The sequence below is a fragment of the Vigna unguiculata genome, chromosome 4 (genome assembly GCF_037176805.1).
Source record: "Vigna unguiculata cultivar grain cowpea cultivar isolate G323 ecotype 2 chromosome 4, ASM3717680v1, whole genome shotgun sequence".
NCBI classification, from domain to species: domain Eukaryota; kingdom Viridiplantae; phylum Streptophyta; class Magnoliopsida; order Fabales; family Fabaceae; genus Vigna; species Vigna unguiculata.
In genome coordinates this window covers 28316501-28335977 of record NC_140795.1, presented here as the reverse complement: position 1 = coordinate 28335977, position 19477 = coordinate 28316501, and the positions used below count along the sequence as shown (strand labels likewise).

The window sequence follows — 19477 nt, the reverse complement described above, 5'->3', positions numbered from 1 at the left end:
GTGCAACAAAGCTGTTTATCCAGATTCCAAGATGTTCTTTTGTGAGAAGTGTAACAAGCATGTTATAAAAGTCTTTCCAAGGTTAACGAATTGTTTTGTAATATTAATGTCAATTTAAAACAACATTGTAATTACAACTTTGGTTCATTAAATTTATTTATCAATTTTCAGATATAGGATTAAGATCCGAGTTATTGACTCTTCCGATTCAACCACATTTGTCCTCTTTGATAGGAATGCAACTACCCTTTTCAAAAAAACTTGTGCTGATATGTTAGACGCTCATGATAAGGTATATTCTTCAATATATCCACTTATATATTTAATTACACAATGTTTAATTATTTTCTTTTTGTAGATGAATTCTTCTGGAAATTTGCCTAAGCAGTTTGATGAGTTAGTTGATAGAAGTCTGCTTTTTAAAGTGGAAAGTAGGAATGATCAGAATTTCAAACTTGAGCAGTCTTTCAGAGTGAAGAAAATATGTGTTGATGATGATATAATTGAGAAATTCAATGATTCTTCGTTGAAATCTGTGGTAAGATGTAATTTAAGATTAAATTTTTTAAATTATAATCTCTTTATAATGCAGTCATCTTTTTCTTTTTTATAATCTCATTATTTCTACCTATTTGAAGGATGTTTATGTTGGGAATGGTGAGTTTAGCAGGGAAAAAATGCGTATAGTGAATGAGTCCACCGTTAATATTTCAGAGGTATACAAGTTATATAAATGTTTTTAAAATCAATGATTTTTTTAATACTTTTAATAATGTTATCAATTTTGTATGTGGATTTTATTTTAATAAATTTACTTTTAATACTGTAGGATTTATTAGTCTGATTTACCAAAGAAACAATTGAGTGTGGATCACAATCACCTGAACTAATCCAAGATAATCCAACCAACGATGATGCTAACAGTTCACATAAGAGAGAATCTGGAAAGAAGACTGCATCACTTGAATCCATCGAAGAAGACAATGTTCCATTGAAGCTTTAAAAAAGAAATATTAAGAAGGAAAAATCAGTGATTTGAGATCCACTTTTAGTTATTCTATTTGAAGACAATTTTTTTTATGGCTTTCATTTTGGGAATGTAATATGTCTACGTTATTTTGTCTTTAAATTCATCTGAACAACAACTTCTATGTTAAATTTCATCTTTAATTTCATCTGAACCTCAACTTCTATGTTCAATTTCATGATAACAATATTATGCGCTTTTGAGTTACATTATTTAGAATTTAAATTATTTCATATGCTAGTGCACAAGATATTGTTGACATTTTTCAATTTTTGTCAACAAATATGACTACCAGCTACATCAAAACTTACTGAAATTGATTTCATTTTGTAGCATCATGTAATGAAAGTCGTAAATAACATATCTTTTGTGAAAAAGAATTCTTCTTTAAACTTGTGCCACTCATAAATAAGATATATATATTTTTTCTCATAACATTATTTATAAATGTCTATTTCTCATAATATTTACTTTTCATAAATAAGATAAATATGGCAAAGGAATTATCTGTTGACAGATTTTAAGTTTTGACAACAGAATTGGATGCCATATACATTTTTGATTGAATATTTTTTTGGCTTATCTTCTGTTAATTACTAACTTATAAACCTTCTACGATATATTTGACATTTTTTTATACAATAAGTACGAATGAAATATTATATTTTTACGTATAATATTATACATTACAGAAGTTTATTTTTGGAAATTTGTTATTGGTTTATATTACATATATTATATTATTATATTTGTAGCATAATAGAATAATTTAATATATCTTTAATAACGTTATATCTTTTTAATGTTTTATTCTGTTATTATCTTCTTCCAGTTTTCCAATGCAGTAATAATTACATTACTGTTGAAGAATCTATTTGTAATCGTCCCATCTTTTCATGTGTCATTTGTCTTCTATAAATAAATATTCATCTCCATTCTACCATGAACATTAAATGGCAAGATCAGTTCAAGGATATTCTACATTCTTCCAACTTTTACTATACTATCTCTCTCAAAGTCCAAGCAAATGGAAAACAACTTCAATGAAGATGACGTTATTAATAGAATGAGTAGGTACCAGTTCTCTATTATTCACCTTCAAGACGAGGTAAGTTCATTGTCAAATTTTTCAGACATATTTTCCTTTACAAGATTTCTTCTACTCTTTCTATTTCATAGACGGATTTCTTCTTCTCTTTTACAATATCCTGGTTTTAACCTTAACTAATCCAATTTTTCCTTAAAAAAATTCTGTCTTTCGAGGTTGTTAGTTTTGTGGATCGTGCATTCGCCATTTTTTATGATGACGATCTTGAGCGTCAATGGACTTTAAGAGATGAAGAAGGCAATAGACATGTGGTTACTTATAACAAGAATTTACAAAAACCAATGCTAATTGGAGGATGGACTGAATTAAGGCACATATATGATCTTCACGATTTTCACACTATTTATTTTGGATATGTTGGTGATTCTTGCTTCCACATCACTATTTTTCCCAGTAAATGCAAACCTTTGTCTATTGCACGTTTTCTTAAAAGAATTGAGGCAGATCAACCCCTTTTCAATGGACCGAAGTTGCATTTCAAAATATTTATGAATCCAAATCAATGCAATGCTAGCCATCTGGTGAGATTAATTTCATATTTTTTACTAAATGGATGTTTCTATCATATTTTGATTTATGTTTCGAAATTATTTTTAAAATTTAATCCATATACTAATTTCATTAATACTTTATGTATGTTTTAGGATTTTGCCAGCTGATTTTGGCAATTATCTTCGTCAAGGAAGTTTTAAATACATTTTTCTTTATGGACCGCGTAAAACAGTGAAGTGCAAACTACTGTTGAGAAATCATCCTAAGAAGTCTAGCAAAATTGGAAGTGGCTGGAAGGAATTTTGTACTGCTCATGGATTTCATCAAACTATTGACTTGGTGTTTGAAGTGGACCACATGAAAAGCAATCAGAATGTCAAAGTGCTAACATATTGTAATTTTTAATTTACAGTTAGTATAAATAGTTTTGTTTTTAATTCTGCCACTTATGTAGTTTTCAACCTACAAGTTTTTTTATTTTCAGCAATGCATATGTATAGTTCTATCTTCTTATCAATGAAATCTCTTCGAAGCTTCTCTGAATTACTCTGAAAGATGAAAAGTCATACATGTTATGGTATGATATTCATAAATAAAATTATTTTGTTCTATAATTCAAATGAAATATATATGATGCAATTGAAAGATATATAGTTGGACGAATAATGAAAAGTTATCAGTTCTATAATCATTTGTATGGATGTATGTTGCTTTAGTATGTGCATACACTCACTGTATGTTATCATTTTGATACATAATGAGGTTAAGATTGTAGATAATTCCAATGAAAAAGTTCTCTTTGTTTTACTATATATAGTACTGCATAAAAAACACGTCTGATTGTACCTACATAAAAAGGAAATGTTTTGTTAGTTGCAAGAACAAATCAACTCTGAAATAAGTGCTATATATATGAATGATTCTGATATATTAACACTCAGTACTGCATGCTCTTTCTGTTTTTAATGTTTGTCTTCTATTTTAATGTTTTTCTCTTTTGAAACAACTGCTTCCTATTATAATTACATATATTTCTATTTCCACAATTGTGATTAGAGGTACAAGCTACACAAAAAAGTTTAACAAAGACATTCACCAATATAGTAATAAAACAGTAAACACTTTTTCATCCATTGAGTCAACTTACCTTTATTTTTGCTTCTTCCATTGTAACCTTTGAAACTATTCCATAACATTTATGTACTGTAAGGAGCATAACGATTGTAAAAATGCAAGGCTGAGAAGGAAACTGGTGCTACAACAAAGGTTCAATGCAAGAACTCATCAACATTCATGTAAGTCATTAACATCTTACTTAAACCATTTATGTTTTCTAATTCTTCATCAATAATTTATTTAAAAATAATGCATTTGTATGTTTCTATGTTTTTTTATGTTGCAGATGACAAAGAAGAGAATGCAAGAAAGAAAACTAAATTTGCAAACCATTCTTCTCAAAGTAAATAAATCTCAGGATTTCTTTATATATATATATATATATATATATATATATATATATATATATATATATATATATATATATATATATATATATATATATATATATATATTTGTAACTGTATGTTTTGGATTTTAACTTCATAACACAGATGCATACTCAAACATCTTTGTTGTTTTAATCACAGATAAACCAACTGTATCACAAAGATCATTTCACCAAAATATAGACAGGAATCCATTACAACAGTTGGATATTAGTAAGTTTTTTTGTTTCTAATCTATATCTTTACAGAATGTTGTTAAATGAATCAATGAAGTCTTTTTTTTTATTTCTTTAATAACAATGCTTCTACAATAATCCTTTTCCAGATGTTGACAACAACAACAACAACCTTCACAATATGAATTCAATATTTCACAGTCAAATTGGTCAGTTCTGAAGTTCTTCCAATACTTAATTTTAACATTGTTTATGAATAATATTAATTCCGTACCACTTTAAACTAACCTTCGTTTCAATGCAGTAACTGTCAACAAATACTCAAGTTTTTCAAGTACTTTAGTTGAACAACAAATCACTTCACAATCTGCAACTTCTACTTTAACTTACCATAGTCCTTTCGGTATATTTCTACATTATTCTTAATTTCTTATATACCTGTTGAAATGACAATTTTAGATTTTATATCAATGTTTTTGAATGACTCCAGCTTTTAACAATAATAGTCAGAGAAATTATGGACAAAATAAAAACAATTCCAGTGCAGGTAATTACATTTGGATTCATACTCACAATGCCAATGCAGGTAGGACAATTGTTTTTTGTTGTTTTTCATAGGTGGGAGATCAGAGGTTGTAACTGAGTCGCATTCTGTTTCTAAGAATAAAGTTATCAAATATCCTTTTCAAGTCATACAATCACTTCAAAACAGATTCAATCTTGATGATGAAACAACAAGACAACATAATTATTCAGACACAACAAATGATGATTCAGCAACAATAAGAGATGATGGTAATTCTGATATTAAACTTATTGATGTTAATATAAATTCCTTTTAAATCATTAATTAGTTTTCATCTTACTAATATTGAAGAACATCATACAAGTACTACAACTACAAACGAATTGTATTGCAAAGGAGAGTTACAAGGTACATAATGTCCAACACAATTGTATATAACTGCAGATTAAAATATTCGCATTTTCATTCTAATGTTTTGTATTGATTTTCAGAATTGCTCAATATTGGAGAACCTTGCTTGGAATGCCAATATTGTAAAGCTCAACTTTGGTATGAAGAAAGAGCAGAAAAATGTAACACCTCAAAGGGAGTTGAATTCTCATTGTGTTGTCAAAAGGGAAAAGTCCAAATTCCACTATTAAAAAGACCACCTAATCTTCTTGAAGGTTTGTTAAATGGTGAAGATCAGAGAAGCAAATCATTTTTACAAAACATAAGAGTATACAATAGCATGTTTTCATTTACTTCAATTGGTGGTAAGATTGATAATTCAATGAACAATGGTTCTGCTCCACCACAATTTATTCTCAATGGACATAACTATCACCGTATTGGCAATTTATTGCCAGAGCATGGATCAAAGCCAAAGTTTGCACAGCTGTACATATATGATACCGAAAATGAAATGACTAACAGAGTCAAGCATTTCAGGTCAGTGAATATATTAAATAATTTCATTATATGAAATATTTAAATACATGTGTTGACATGTATTCTCTTTATTATTTTTTAGTTCAAACACAAAGGAATTTATTATAGATGAATCATTGGTTGCTGATTTGATTCAAATGATTGACAATCACAATGTTCTTGCGAAAACTTTTAGAAGAGTAAGAGATTTGTCATTGGAACATATGGAATCAGATTTCACGCTAAGACTATTTAGAGGCAGAAACAAAGACCCTAGAGTTTACAATACACCTTTATGTGATGAAATAGCTGCACTTATAGTTAGTGATTTCGGCAATATGGATGTAGGCAGAGATATAGTGGTCAAAAAATATTCTGGTGAATTAACCAGACTGCACGAAACTCACACAGCTTTCATTCCACTGCACGAAACTCATACATGTTCAACAATTGTCAAGATGCTATAGCAATTTGTAAAAAATTTGGATATCCGGATTTGTTCATTACTATAACATGTAATGTGAATTGGAGTGAAATAAAAGAATTTGTCTTACCAAAAGGCTTATCAGCTTCGGATAGACCGGATATTGTATGTAGAGTGTTCAAGATGAAGCTGGATGAAATGATGACAGATTTTAAGAAAAAGGACTTCTTTGGAAAAAGCAATGCAGGTATGTTATATATGAAGTAATATACATTATATAAATTTATATTAAATTAGATTCTGAAAAGTATATTTATTTTTTATTTATATATGCAGGAATGTACACAGTAGAATTCCAAAAAAGAGGTTTACCTCATGCACATATACTTTTACGGTTGGATGGAGAAAGCAAGTTGAAGAATTCAACTGATATTGATAAAGTAATATCAGCTGAATTGCCAAATGCTGATTTGTACCCCAAATTGGAAAAAGTTGTCTCAAGTTACATGATTCATGGACCATGCGGACCTGCAAGACATAATTCACCTTGCATGAAGGAAGGAAGATGTTCTAAATTTTATCCAAAAAAATTCACATCTTCGACTTCAATTGATGAAGAAGGATATCCATGCTATAGAAGACTTGATAATGTTAGATTTGTTGAGAAGAATGGAATTAAGCTGGATAATAGAAGTGTTGTTCCTTACAATCCACCACTTCTAATGAGGTATCAAGCACATGTCAATACAGAGTATTGCAACAAGACCAATTCAATTAAATATTTGTTCAAATATGTGAACAAAGGTCCCGACAGAGCTACTCTTAAAATAAGCAACAACTCTGCACAGTCTGAAAAATCAACCATTATTGATGAGATCAAAAGGTATTACGATTGTAGGTATCTATCACCATGTGAAGCTGCTTGGAGAATATTTGCTTTTGACATCCACCACAGATGGCCTCTTGTTCAGCGATTGACCTTTCATCTTCCTGGCCAACAATCAGCTTTGTTTAAACATGATGATGATATTAATGTGGTCTTCAACAGATACGAAAATGCTAACACAATGTTTCTAGCTTGGTTTGAGGCTAATAAAGTTTATGAGGAAGGAAAACAATTGACTTATTCAGAATTTCCAAGCAAATTTGTGTGGTTTGCCAAAGAAAAAGAATGGAAACCAAGGAAGAAAGGCTACAACATTGGTAGACTTACTTATATTCCTCTTGGTTCTGGAGAACTTTATTATTTGAGGATATTACTGACCATTCAAAAAGGTTGTATTGATTATGAAAGCATTAAGACAATTGATGGAAAGTATTATGAAACATACCAAGAAGCTTGCTATGTTTTGGGATTTTTGGCTGACGACAAAGAATATATTGATGCAATCAAAGAAGCAAGTGAATTTGCTTCTGGGTATCAACTTAGAAGATTATTTGTTACTTTGTTGTCGATGAATACAATTTCTAAACCAGATATAGTTTGGAATTCTACTTGGAGTATCTTATGTGATGGAATTTTGTACCAAAAAAGGAAGGAGATGAACTTACCAGGTATTTCATTTTTTTTTTTAAATTTGCTATACATATATATTTTAATTGTATAATTTACTTATTGCAGGACTTCAAATTCAGAATGCTGAATTACAAAAACTATGTCTGCTGGAAATAGAGGAAATGGTAATGTCAAATGGTAGAAGTTTGAAAGATTATCCTTCATTACCTCAACTTGATCTTTCAGATGTACATACATTGAATAATAGATTTATTGTTGATGAGCTGCAATATAATAAACAAGAGATGGCGAAAGAACATGACAGTTTGTTTAAAGCACTGAATGATGAACAAATTCATGTATATCAGGATATCATGACAGCAGTTCTTTCAAAGAAGGGAGGATTCTTTTTCTTATATGGCTATGGTGGTACAAGTAAGACTTTTATGTGGAAGACATTGTCGGCTAGTCTAAGAAGCAAGGGCATGATTGTTTTGAACATAGCATTAAGTGGAATTGCTTCTTTATTACTTCCTGGTGGAAAAACAGCACACTCTACCTTTTGCATCCCACTGTTAATTAATGATGAATCAACTTGCAACATAGCACAAGGTAGTCTCAGGGCAAAACTTCTTATGGCAACCAGTTTGATTATCTGGGATGAAGCACCAATGATGAATAGAATGTGCTTTGAGGCATTTGATAGAACACTAAGAGATATTATGCGAAATGTTGATGATGCCAATAAAGACAAACCATTTGGTGGAAAAGCAGTTGTCTTGGGAGGTGACTTTAGACAAATTCTACCAGTTATCAAAAAAGGATCTAGGTTTGATATCATAAAATCATCAATCAACTATTCAGAGTTATGGAATTGTTGTAAAGTGCTAAAGTTATCCAAGAACATGAGATTAAGTACTACATCAAATACTGAAACAGCCAATCATATTCAAGAATTTGCTGATTGGATATTGAACATTGGAGACGGGAAAATGGATCTAAATGAAAATGGTGAGTGCATGGTTGAAATTCCAGAACAGATCTTGATTACAAACACAGATTTACCTTTATTATCATTGGTTGAATTTGTCTATCCTCAATTTGTGGTTAACATGTTGAATCCTAATTATTTTGATGATGGAGCAATTTTGTGCCCAACAAATGATTCTGTAGAGCAAGTAAATGATTTCATGTTGTCTTTAATTGGTGGTGAAGAGGTGACTTATTTAAGTTCAGATACACCTTGCCAATCTGATGAACAAGATGAAGTGCAATCTGAATGGTTTACATCTGAATTTTTAAATGATATCAAATGTTCAGGGATACCAAATCATAAACTGAAGTTGAAAACAGGTGTTCCAATTATGCTCTTGAGAAACATTGATCAAGCCAAAGGTCTATGTAATGGCACAAGATTGCAAGTCAACCATTTAGGCAAGAATGTAATATGTGCAACTGTAATTATTGGAAAAAACATTGGTGACAGGATTTTTATACCAAGAATGGATTTAGTGCCATCTGATTCAGGTTTGCCTTTCAAATTTCAAAGAAGACAGTTTCCGATATCTTTATGCTTTGCAATGACGATTAACAAAAGTCAAGGACAAACACTTTCTAGAGTCGGCCTTTATCTTCCACAACCTGTATTCACACATGGCCAACTATATGTTGCTATTTCTAGAGTCAATACCAAAAGAGGATTGAAAATACTTATATTGGATGAAGATGGAAAGGTAACAAACACAACTAAAAACGTTGTGTACAAAGAAATTTTTGAAACTCTTTGAAAAGAAATCAATTATAGGTATGTCATTTCTATTTTTTTTTTCATTTCAAAACTGTTATAAATATATATCAATTGATTTATGTTATTTACTGCTATGTAGGAAAATCATGGTACAGTAAAAGTTGAACAAAGAAGTCATTGTATACAAAAGGAAATTCTGTACAAAACAAATTTATGAACTTCAATACCAAAGGATACATTCTAGGTATGTCATTTTGTTCTTTTTTTATTCTTATATTAACAAAGTAGTTTATTACTCATATTTTTGTTGTTTGTGGTTGACAATAGTATTCAATGAAATCAAATATTAACTTCACATACCACTTTAATTACATTCTAAATTCATCTATTCTATTCATACACTTCAACATCTTTTTAAAACATTACATTCTCATCATATAAATTATTAAATTTTCAAAACCCCATTGCTATTACCACAATTATTAAATCTAAAAAAAAAACGTGCGTTGCACAGGTAGAAGGACTAGTATATATATAAATCTAATATTATATAATTTAAAAAGATATTATTTTACTCAATTAAGAAATAAATAATTTTAAAATTTTAAAAGAAATATAAATGTAGTAAAATTTGATAGGATAAATACTTTTCAACAATTCAACATTTCAATCCCATTCCAAAGATTTTTTTTATAGAATTATATTTTAAATAGATACAAAAGAAGTTGTAACATATTATTATTATCCAAATGTAAAGAAATAAAACGTAAGATATTGAATTCACAGGAACTAATATTTTAATCATTTAAGATTAAAAGGATGAAATTTTAAATATTTTGTTTTTGTATAAAAAAGAAATAACATAACACAATTTCAATTTATTAGTCACTTAAAAGAATTGACACAATAAAATCATAAGTGTATGAAAGTTTAAATTGAATGAATAAAAAATAAATAAAAGATTGTAATAAATAACATTAAAAAAGTCAAAGTTTGAGATGCAATCCAACCCAAATCCATACTGTTTTAAATCGATTAAATAGATTTATCCCAAATTCAAACCCATATTATTTTTTTATATTTCAAATCCAATTATTTTTTTATATTTCAAATCCAGTTATTTTAGTTAGATTTGGATTGAATAATTTTTTGGATTTTGTATTTTAATAAGGATTATGTGAGAGACTTTCTAGTCACCTTTGCAAAATTTCATCTTAAAATAAATTAGCAATCAATAAATTTGGAATAAGTTCTACTCCAATGCTTGAATTAGACTATATGAAACTTTTCAACATTTAACCGAGTAAACTATATGTTAATTTTTATAGAAATCTTCTCTAACTTCGCAAATAACTAATTATACAAAAAAACTTTAACTTTTTATTTATAAGTTTAATTCATCTTAATAACTCTATTTTTGCAAAAATGTTTATGCTGAAATTTATTTCATCAATACCAAAATTGTTATCACATATATGTTTGCAATGTAAATATTAACGCATAAATTATTCTATTATTAAAACAAAATAATAATAAAGTGTTGCATTATAATTTATAATAAGAATCGGAAGAAAAATAGTTTATAGACATGTTTATAAGTTATTTCAAATATTTATACTACCACTATAAAAATTATTATTTTTAGTTGAAGTTATTTTTGTATTTTTAGAGATTTCACCCTCACTAATGGTTTTAACCACACTTCCTCTCTCTCTTCTAGAAGAGCTAGCGTAGTCAAGAAATTATCGGAAATTCTCAGTAACCCTTGGAATTAGTGCAATATATATATATATATATATATATATATATATATATATAAAGTTTACCTAAATCCTTAAAGTGCACAAATTGTGTTGAAATAAACAACACAAATAGATCCTCTTATAAATAATAGGACTTAAAGTTATATTTATATAATTTTATTATATAATTATTATCGATTAACCTTAATCAATAAATTATATTATTTGTCAATATAATTGTAAATTATTATTAATTTATGAATAATACATATTGAGTTTTTATATGGATGATCCGTGATTGGTTCAACTGTTTAGTAAAAGATTGTTTGTGTGATGAACTTGATTATTCTGTAATTTGTTGAGAGGTTCCTGATTTCTGCTGGTAAGGATATAAACTTAATACCCCATTAATCAATTTTAAATATATATATATATATATATATATATATATATATATATATATATATATATATATATATATATAAAGATAGAAGAGTGGACTACATATAATTGTTTTTATAAAAATAAGAAAATCTAATCTTATGAAATGTTAAAGTGCAATATTTTAAATTTAATATATTTATAGTATATATATATATATATATATATATTTATTTATAAATATGTGATATATAAAAGAAATATATGAAAATATAGAGTGAATTACACGAGAAATTTTTATAAAAATAAGGAAATTTAATCTTATATATAAGATATTTTGAATGAAGAAAAAAAAAATAAAAGATTTTAATATACCTTAGATCCCCACAGAATCACTTATCTTGATAAGAAACGTTAAAAAAAAAATCAAAGTTTGAGATGCGATCCATACAACCCAAATCCAAGTTCCCAAAACATTAAATAGTTACCCTTAATAAGCTATTATTGTTCGTAACTCAACGTTCACTGATATCATGAAAGCACATGTTAAATACTATCTCAATACCACATTAGAGTAGTGACAAACGTAAGTGTTTTTCTGTAAACAAATAACTTTGTTTTCCTTGATGATATTTTGTATACATAGTCGTGTACCACACTACTAGTGAAAGACGTGTGAACAAATAACTGTGTTTTTCTTGGTGATATTTTGTACACATGGTCGTGTACCACACTACTCGTGTAAGACGTAAGTGTTATCTTTGTATAATTATTTTTTTTTGTTTTTTGTAAGATTTTGTACATACGATAAGTGTCTTTTTCCGTATAAATAACTATTTTTTTGTGACATTTTGTACACATAGTGATGCTTATTCAATTCAGTATTATTGTTGCGTGCGTACAAATAATAATAATTATTTTACATTTTGTACACATGGTCATACTTATTCAATTAAATATTATTGTTGCCCAAAACAAGTATTTTACTATGAACTTTTTTATTTGGTCCATTACTCACCATAATTGGCTTCACAATTATTAAATCACTAACAAAAGAGAGACAACTAAGTTTATCATGAGATTAAGTCCAAAGTGTTAGATTTAACTGAGAATCTTATATATAATGTTCCGTAAATAAAAACAAAAACGTACAGAGAAGTCAATAAATACAAAGATCTAAGTATATCTAATTTTTTTTTTAAATTCAAATTTATAACAAAATACTTAAATTATTTAAAATGCATTTGTTTAACATTTAGATTTACTTTCCTTAAAAATAAAAAAAAAATATTTCAACAAATTATAATTTTTTTAAAATGTACTTAGTTAAATAATTTTTCACTAATGATAATATCTTCTTACACATAAAGAACATATTTATTGCGTCTCTTACTCTCAAGAAATCTTAACTTTTAAAAAATGCACTCTAAAGTGTAGAAAGAACGGTGGAATCATATTTCTGTTAAATGAAAACATATTTAAAACAATATTTTTTATCATTAATTTGCATTGTTAAGGGAAAACATATAATAGAACTGATTCTGATTATCAAGTAATGAAATGTTGCAAGAAATAGCACGTGCACAAGATAAATTTTTTTATTTAATTTTCTTCTATCACCTTAACACAAATCCCAATGTAGCCAATTGAAATTACTAAGAAAATTTGGATAATTTTCTCTAATTTATCATCACGTTGCAGATCATGAAGACCATGAAATGAAGATTAGAAAATAAAAAATAGTTAGAATACGGTAATAAGATTTAGAGAAAAACATAAATGGACTTACCAAAAGATGTGTTCAAATCCAGCACTTCGTTTCTCTATTTTGTTTCTTCTTTTTAAATGAAACTTATCTTCCTAGATCTTTATTATTCTTTCATGATAAGTTTTCAAAGATATAATAAAAATAATATAAATGGATAAATATGAACGTGATTAATTTTTTAAGAAAAAATTCTTTTACACTGTTTTGATGAATATTTGACGATTTTTAAAAAATTAAAATGATTTTAATAAAAATTAAAAGAAAAAAGAAAATAAATAATAAGTTGTCAGATTAAGTCGTTGTACAAGTGTATCTTGATTTTAACATTATAAATCTCAGGTTTTATTTTTATTTCAAATGAGTGTATTTTTCATAAAAATATGATATGCTTAGCAAGATTCTTGAGAAAGGAATCTTAACTAAATTTATCATTCTAATCCCACCTATCATAACAACATATCATATATTATATATCATATTTTATATATATTTTGAATTACCTTTTGAATACACAATAATATTATTAAAATTATCTTTTGAATTAAATATATATTTTTTAGTTCTTTTTATAGACAATTTTTCTACTTCTCTTCAACAGAATGTATTACAAAAGTATTAAAATCACATCGATTTTCATGAAAAACAATAAGTTAATATATGAAAAAAGAAATTTAAAATATTTAAAATGTTAATGTATCACACCTAGCCGGTTCCGCTAGCATATTAACACATCACCCTTGATCGACAACTCATATCGGACAAGGCTAGGGGACTAGTGTACCACACCTAGCCAAACTCGACCAAATAAATAAACAATGTGCATATCAAGGCAGCCAAGTATCCAGCCTAGGCCGACTTAGCCTAACTTATACCAGTTTTGACCTAATCTAAGCATCTAAAGGGACAACCTACACCAGCATAAGCCAGCATAAGCCATCAAGACAAATAGCCGGCCTAGACCGACTACTCCAGCATATCCGGTAAGTTTAGAACTTAGGCCGATCACTCTAATGAACTCAATATAACGGAAGTGTCCGCGTCCAATAAACCTTAAGGGCCTAGGTTAGGGCCCTGGCCCACTCACAAGCCCTAGCTAGAGCCCAAGTCAAGGCCCAGCCCATGGGATGGTCAAACGCCATTAATGCTCTATAAATAAACGTGGACCCCATCATTTAAAGGTACGCATTCATTAATCACTGATTTGACTCTCTGAGAACTTTGACTTACTTGAGCTTCGGAGATTCTTCTGCAGGTAACCCCTCCTGGGTTCAAGTTGACATGTGTCGACCAGAGAGAGGCCAACCGAAGAGATAGCAGACTACTTGGTAAGGTGACGCTTGGGCCTAACTTATCTTATTTGTTCTGCAGGAACAGTTAATTAAAATAATTAACACAAGTATAAAGAAGAAATGTAAATAAATACCTTTTAGAGAGAAAAATTGTAAAAATTAGGCTTCATTGAGTAGTAATTTAAAACATATTTTTAATAAAAATATTATTGAATTATAAAATTATACGCTTATATAAATTCTTTCAAATGACAAGTAAATCTTTTATTAATGAGTTGTTAAAATGAAATAAAATCTTTAATTAAGAATTAAGAAGGATAATGAGAAAAGTGTACCCAATCACTCACTTTTTTCTGGATCAATAAAAATTTAAGGTTAAACCATACACAAAAAATAATAGTAATGTCTAATTGACTTGACAAATTTAAATTACATAAATTATTATATGAAAATATTTGTTGACATATATTTCATCCAAAAATTACTTTTCTCCATAAACAGTATTTAACAACACCATAAAATTATAAAAATTCAAGATAACACTTAATAAATTTAATGTTAAATTTTCTCAACTAAAAAAATATATGAAAATATTTGTTGACATATATTTCAACCAAATGTTACTTTTCTACAGAAACAATATTTAATAACACCACTCTAAAATTATAAAAATTCAATATAACACAATAAATTTAATCACCATAAAAGCTCTAGTAAAAAAGTGTACCGAATAACTCACTTTTTTTCTGGATCAATAAAAGCCAACGGTGTTATGTCAGATTCAATCAGTAAAGAATTATATTCATCCATAACTTTGAAATTGTAACCTTTGTCGTGAATAAAAATTATAGAAAAATGTTACTTAAAGTCTCATTTAACTCCTAAGAATATAAAAATTTAAGGTTAAACCATACACAAAAATAATAGTAATGTCTAATTGACTTGACAAATTTAAATTACAAAAAGAAAAAATAAATGAAGAAACAAAAAACAAATGTGAGACATATTTATGGCAAAAGTATTAATAAGGTAAAAGCATAGATAAGTTAAAAACTATCTCTACTATTCTTCTTCTCTCTAACTAGGTTACAAATTGTTTTTTCTTCATCTCACATCTCACGAAACCTACTCTCTTTTTTCTCTCTAAAATAACGAAACCTACTTTGATGAAGGATTGACCCCAACCAAGGATGGAGGCACATGCTTAAGAAGACTAAGCATGTTTAGAAAGGAACTTCACTAATTCTTCATTCCACCTAAAAATATGTGTTGATAATGTATTTCATTTATTAAAATAAGATATAATCAAAGTGACGCATATGGAAGATTATTTTATAGGAGGAAACAATTTTAATTTGCAAATTCAATTTTTTATTATAAACAGTTGGATGTAAAAACAATATTTATTAAATTACTTCTTTCATTGGTTCATGAAAAATAGAGAAAAAAAATGCTATTTGTCAGAAATAAAATTCATATTACTGCATTACGAGTAACCAAAATAATGTCTTACAATTGAGCTTCTTCTTTTGCAACTTAGTTGAAGACATTTTGCAACTTAGTTGAAGACAAAACATTAATTAATAAGCAAAAGTGAATAATAATAATTGATGAAAATGTAGGTCACGTTTATAACATATTCAATGATGATTTGTTTAATTCTTAAAAAATATGAAACTAACTTTTGTTTATTAAAATATAAATAAATAATAATAAAATAAAATAATAGTCCTAAACAACTAAAACACTTATTTATTTTTTAGAAATTACAAACACCAAGTTTCATTCTCAACATTTCAAACTTGTTTGTTAGTAGAGACTTAATGAATACATTTCAAACTTGTCTATTTCTTCAAGTCTTATTATCTTGAGGGTGAGTTTTAAGTAGGGACTAATCTCGTTTTAGAGTCTTCTTCCAAGGCTGGTGGTAGAAACCATCTCAACATCAATTGAGGCCAATCTATTTACTTTCCAATTATTTCCTTCCTTGAATCTTCTTCCAAGGGTTGTTGAACAATGCAATTCACATTTGAAACATACTGGATAACATACAATCTATTTTAGTTTATATATATATATATATATATATATATATATATATATATTGGAGTTTTTATTTGAATGGACCTATATTAAGAAAGCTACGCCTAGTATGGAGATGTAACTTTCCAGCGCAAACTATTTGTAAACACCCAATTTTGTCCGGATAATCAAAATTTATTTCTAAAAATAAAAAAGGGAAAGATCTTGAAAAATGGAAAATATTCTAAAAAGCTAAAAATAATAATGAAGGTATATTTTGTTTGATCTCTTTCAAATATTATGTACACATTCATAATTTTGATCATGTTTTATCTAAGCATCCTTTCAATAAAAAAATTTGTCTAATTAAATTAGGAGTTAAAATATTTAATTTTAAGTTTTATTAATCTTTTTGTTTTTTGTAGAGAACATCCTATCATTTCCCTCCCCTCTCTTTTCAAATGAACTAAAAGCCAACTTCTGCTATTGACACCTCCTTTGTTACTTTTCAACCTATTTATAAATGAGCTAATAACCCATGTTTCTACATTCACACTCCTTATTTTTGCTTTTTTCACACACCTAAAATCCCTCCACTCAGAAGCTGCCATGTGTCCCTTTTTTTTTTCTCCTTACCAACTATTCCTTAACTCACACACCTATCTTTAATTTATCTTCTTCTGTCACACCCACCTTTCCTCTCTTTCTTCCAACTAACTCACTTTTCTCACTAACAAACCCATTCACTTTTCCATTCAATCACTTCACTCTCTTTCCCAATGCCACTTTTTCTTACACACATCACAACCACACCTTCACATTCAGGCTGCAGACATCCTTCCACGCTTCCATTGTTTTGATACATCACCATTCATTTATTACTCATGACCTCATGACCCATGGACATATACAGTGACAAGGTTTGCACCCAAGATAACAACCTTCATTAAAATGGACAGGGAGGACCAAGGAGAAGGATGATCATGATCTTTTTTCTTTGAAGAAAAAACTCCACTGTAGGAGGAGGGAGAGATACCAAAACAATACCGAGAACACCATCTCCACCGTACACACAGAAGACTCCATCATCCTCCCCATAACACTCATTATCACCATAGTTATCTCCATTTTTTTACCTCTCTTTTTCGATAACCAAAACACACTCAGAACACACCATCACCTTCTCCATAACGGAAACCTGATAATAAAATTCACACCTCCATCCCCTTTGCACCACAAACCAAACCCTTCTGCCCATCATAATACACCACCATTCATCATGGCCATTACCACCTTTGAAACACACGAACCCACCACCACATAACAGACAACATCTTGTCCTCCAAACAGAGCCTCATCCTCCATTTAAACACACACAAAATCTTCATCCTCATACACGCATAAAAGAAGTCCAGAATCCAACTCTAACCTCCATTCATCTTCACACAAATTCACCTCCGTTTTTATCTTCATCCAATGCATAAATTCATCCTCACGACAGAAATAAAAAGCAGAATATAAGGAAGCCTCGTTGCGAAGATGGAGGAATGGCCGCCCACTGTCTTGTCACGGTGGTTTCCAATCAGGAAACAAATGGAGAAGAGAAGTGATGTGATGCCTCGAGCCAAGGGACCTACAACAAGAGCCATGGTTAGGAGAATACAAGAGGAATGGGCCTTAAATGCGCATGCAAGGCCCAAGATCAACTTCACATGGGCCAAGAAAGATGTGAAGACCTAGCCTAGGATTTTATTTTGGGCTTTGTATTTTAGACCCAATAGAATAGGGTTTTCTTTCGGCCATGTATTGGGCCTTAGAGGAAATTGGGCTTTAGAAGTAATTTTGAACCAAAAAGGGGAATTGGGCCAAATGGGCCAAGAGTAGTGTGTCTACTCTAGAAAAGCCTAGAAGCTTCTCAAACTTGCTCTCCAAGGATGAGAGTTAGCTTCCCATGGCAAGACAAGTGTGACTTGCTTAGGTGGCAAGTCACACCTTCCACATGCTCCTTTTTGGCTCCAAAATTCAACTTTCTAGACTCCTTTTTCCCTCCACTTTTTGGAGACTCCTTGGTCTCATTTTAGCCTATAAATAGAAGGTTTAGGAGATGTACTTTTCAGCTTGAAATTGAGTAATGAATTGCTGCCCAAATTTGTGCACAAATCTCTTTTGAGCTCACCTTAGAGTAAACTCTTCTCTAGTTTACCCTAGTCTTCTTCCTTAGGAGTTGGCCTCACCTCTCTTAAGAATCCTTTCACCTACACCAAACCAAACACCTTAAGCTTCTTTCCTTCATGCTTTCGCATCCAACACCATCCATGGAGCCTCCATTCTTCATGCAAGCTTCAATGGAGACAAGAAGAAGCCATCAAGAAGGTTGCCGGTGATGGAGGATGCGACTCTAGACATGAGTGTGGTGACAAACGACAACCTTGGTCGGTATCGAGGTGGACCGCGATGGCACCTCTGTTGCTCTTGCATAGTGGAGGTTGAAGATAATGGAAGAAACCCTAGCATTTGCGAAGAAGAGGAAGAGAGGTTTCTTTTGTCCTTCCAACCATGGCAAGCGAAGACTATAGTGCAGAGTGACAGTGTGATGTGGCGGTACGACGTGGGGGTGGCAGTGCGTGGCAGGACGGTGATGGAAAGGGACGCTGCCTCACGTGAGATGGGATAGAAATATTAAGCTTTTATTTCAATTTCAAACCACTTATTTTATTATTAATATTTTAACTTTGTTATCCTTATTTTAAGATTTTAAAACCACTTTGGATGCACTTTCAATTTGGTTAATTAAAGACTCTAAAATCACTTTAGATGTTTTTTTAATTTGGTTATTTCAAGATTTTTAATCACTTTGAATGTACTT

General features: G+C 29.5%; 1 protein-coding gene and 1 long non-coding RNA gene across 2 annotated transcripts; both read left to right on the top strand.

Moving 5' to 3' along the window:
• Positions 1-358: 358 nt before the first annotated feature.
• Positions 359-1068, top strand: LOC146886971 (uncharacterized). Its single transcript, XR_014994228.1, has 3 exons — positions 359-538; positions 639-716; positions 830-1068. It is a non-coding gene; the product is annotated as an uncharacterized LOC146886971 (long non-coding RNA).
• A 4496-nt stretch (positions 1069-5564) lies between these two features.
• Positions 5565-14614, top strand: LOC146886970 (uncharacterized). Its single transcript, XM_085671958.1, has 6 exons — positions 5565-5764; positions 5847-6121; positions 6304-6414; positions 6504-7721; positions 7789-9189; positions 14553-14614. Exons 1-6 carry the CDS (start codon positions 5565-5567, stop codon positions 14612-14614), a joined length of 3267 nt encoding a protein of 1088 aa, XP_085528084.1.
• The last annotated feature ends 4863 nt before the right edge of the window (positions 14615-19477 follow it).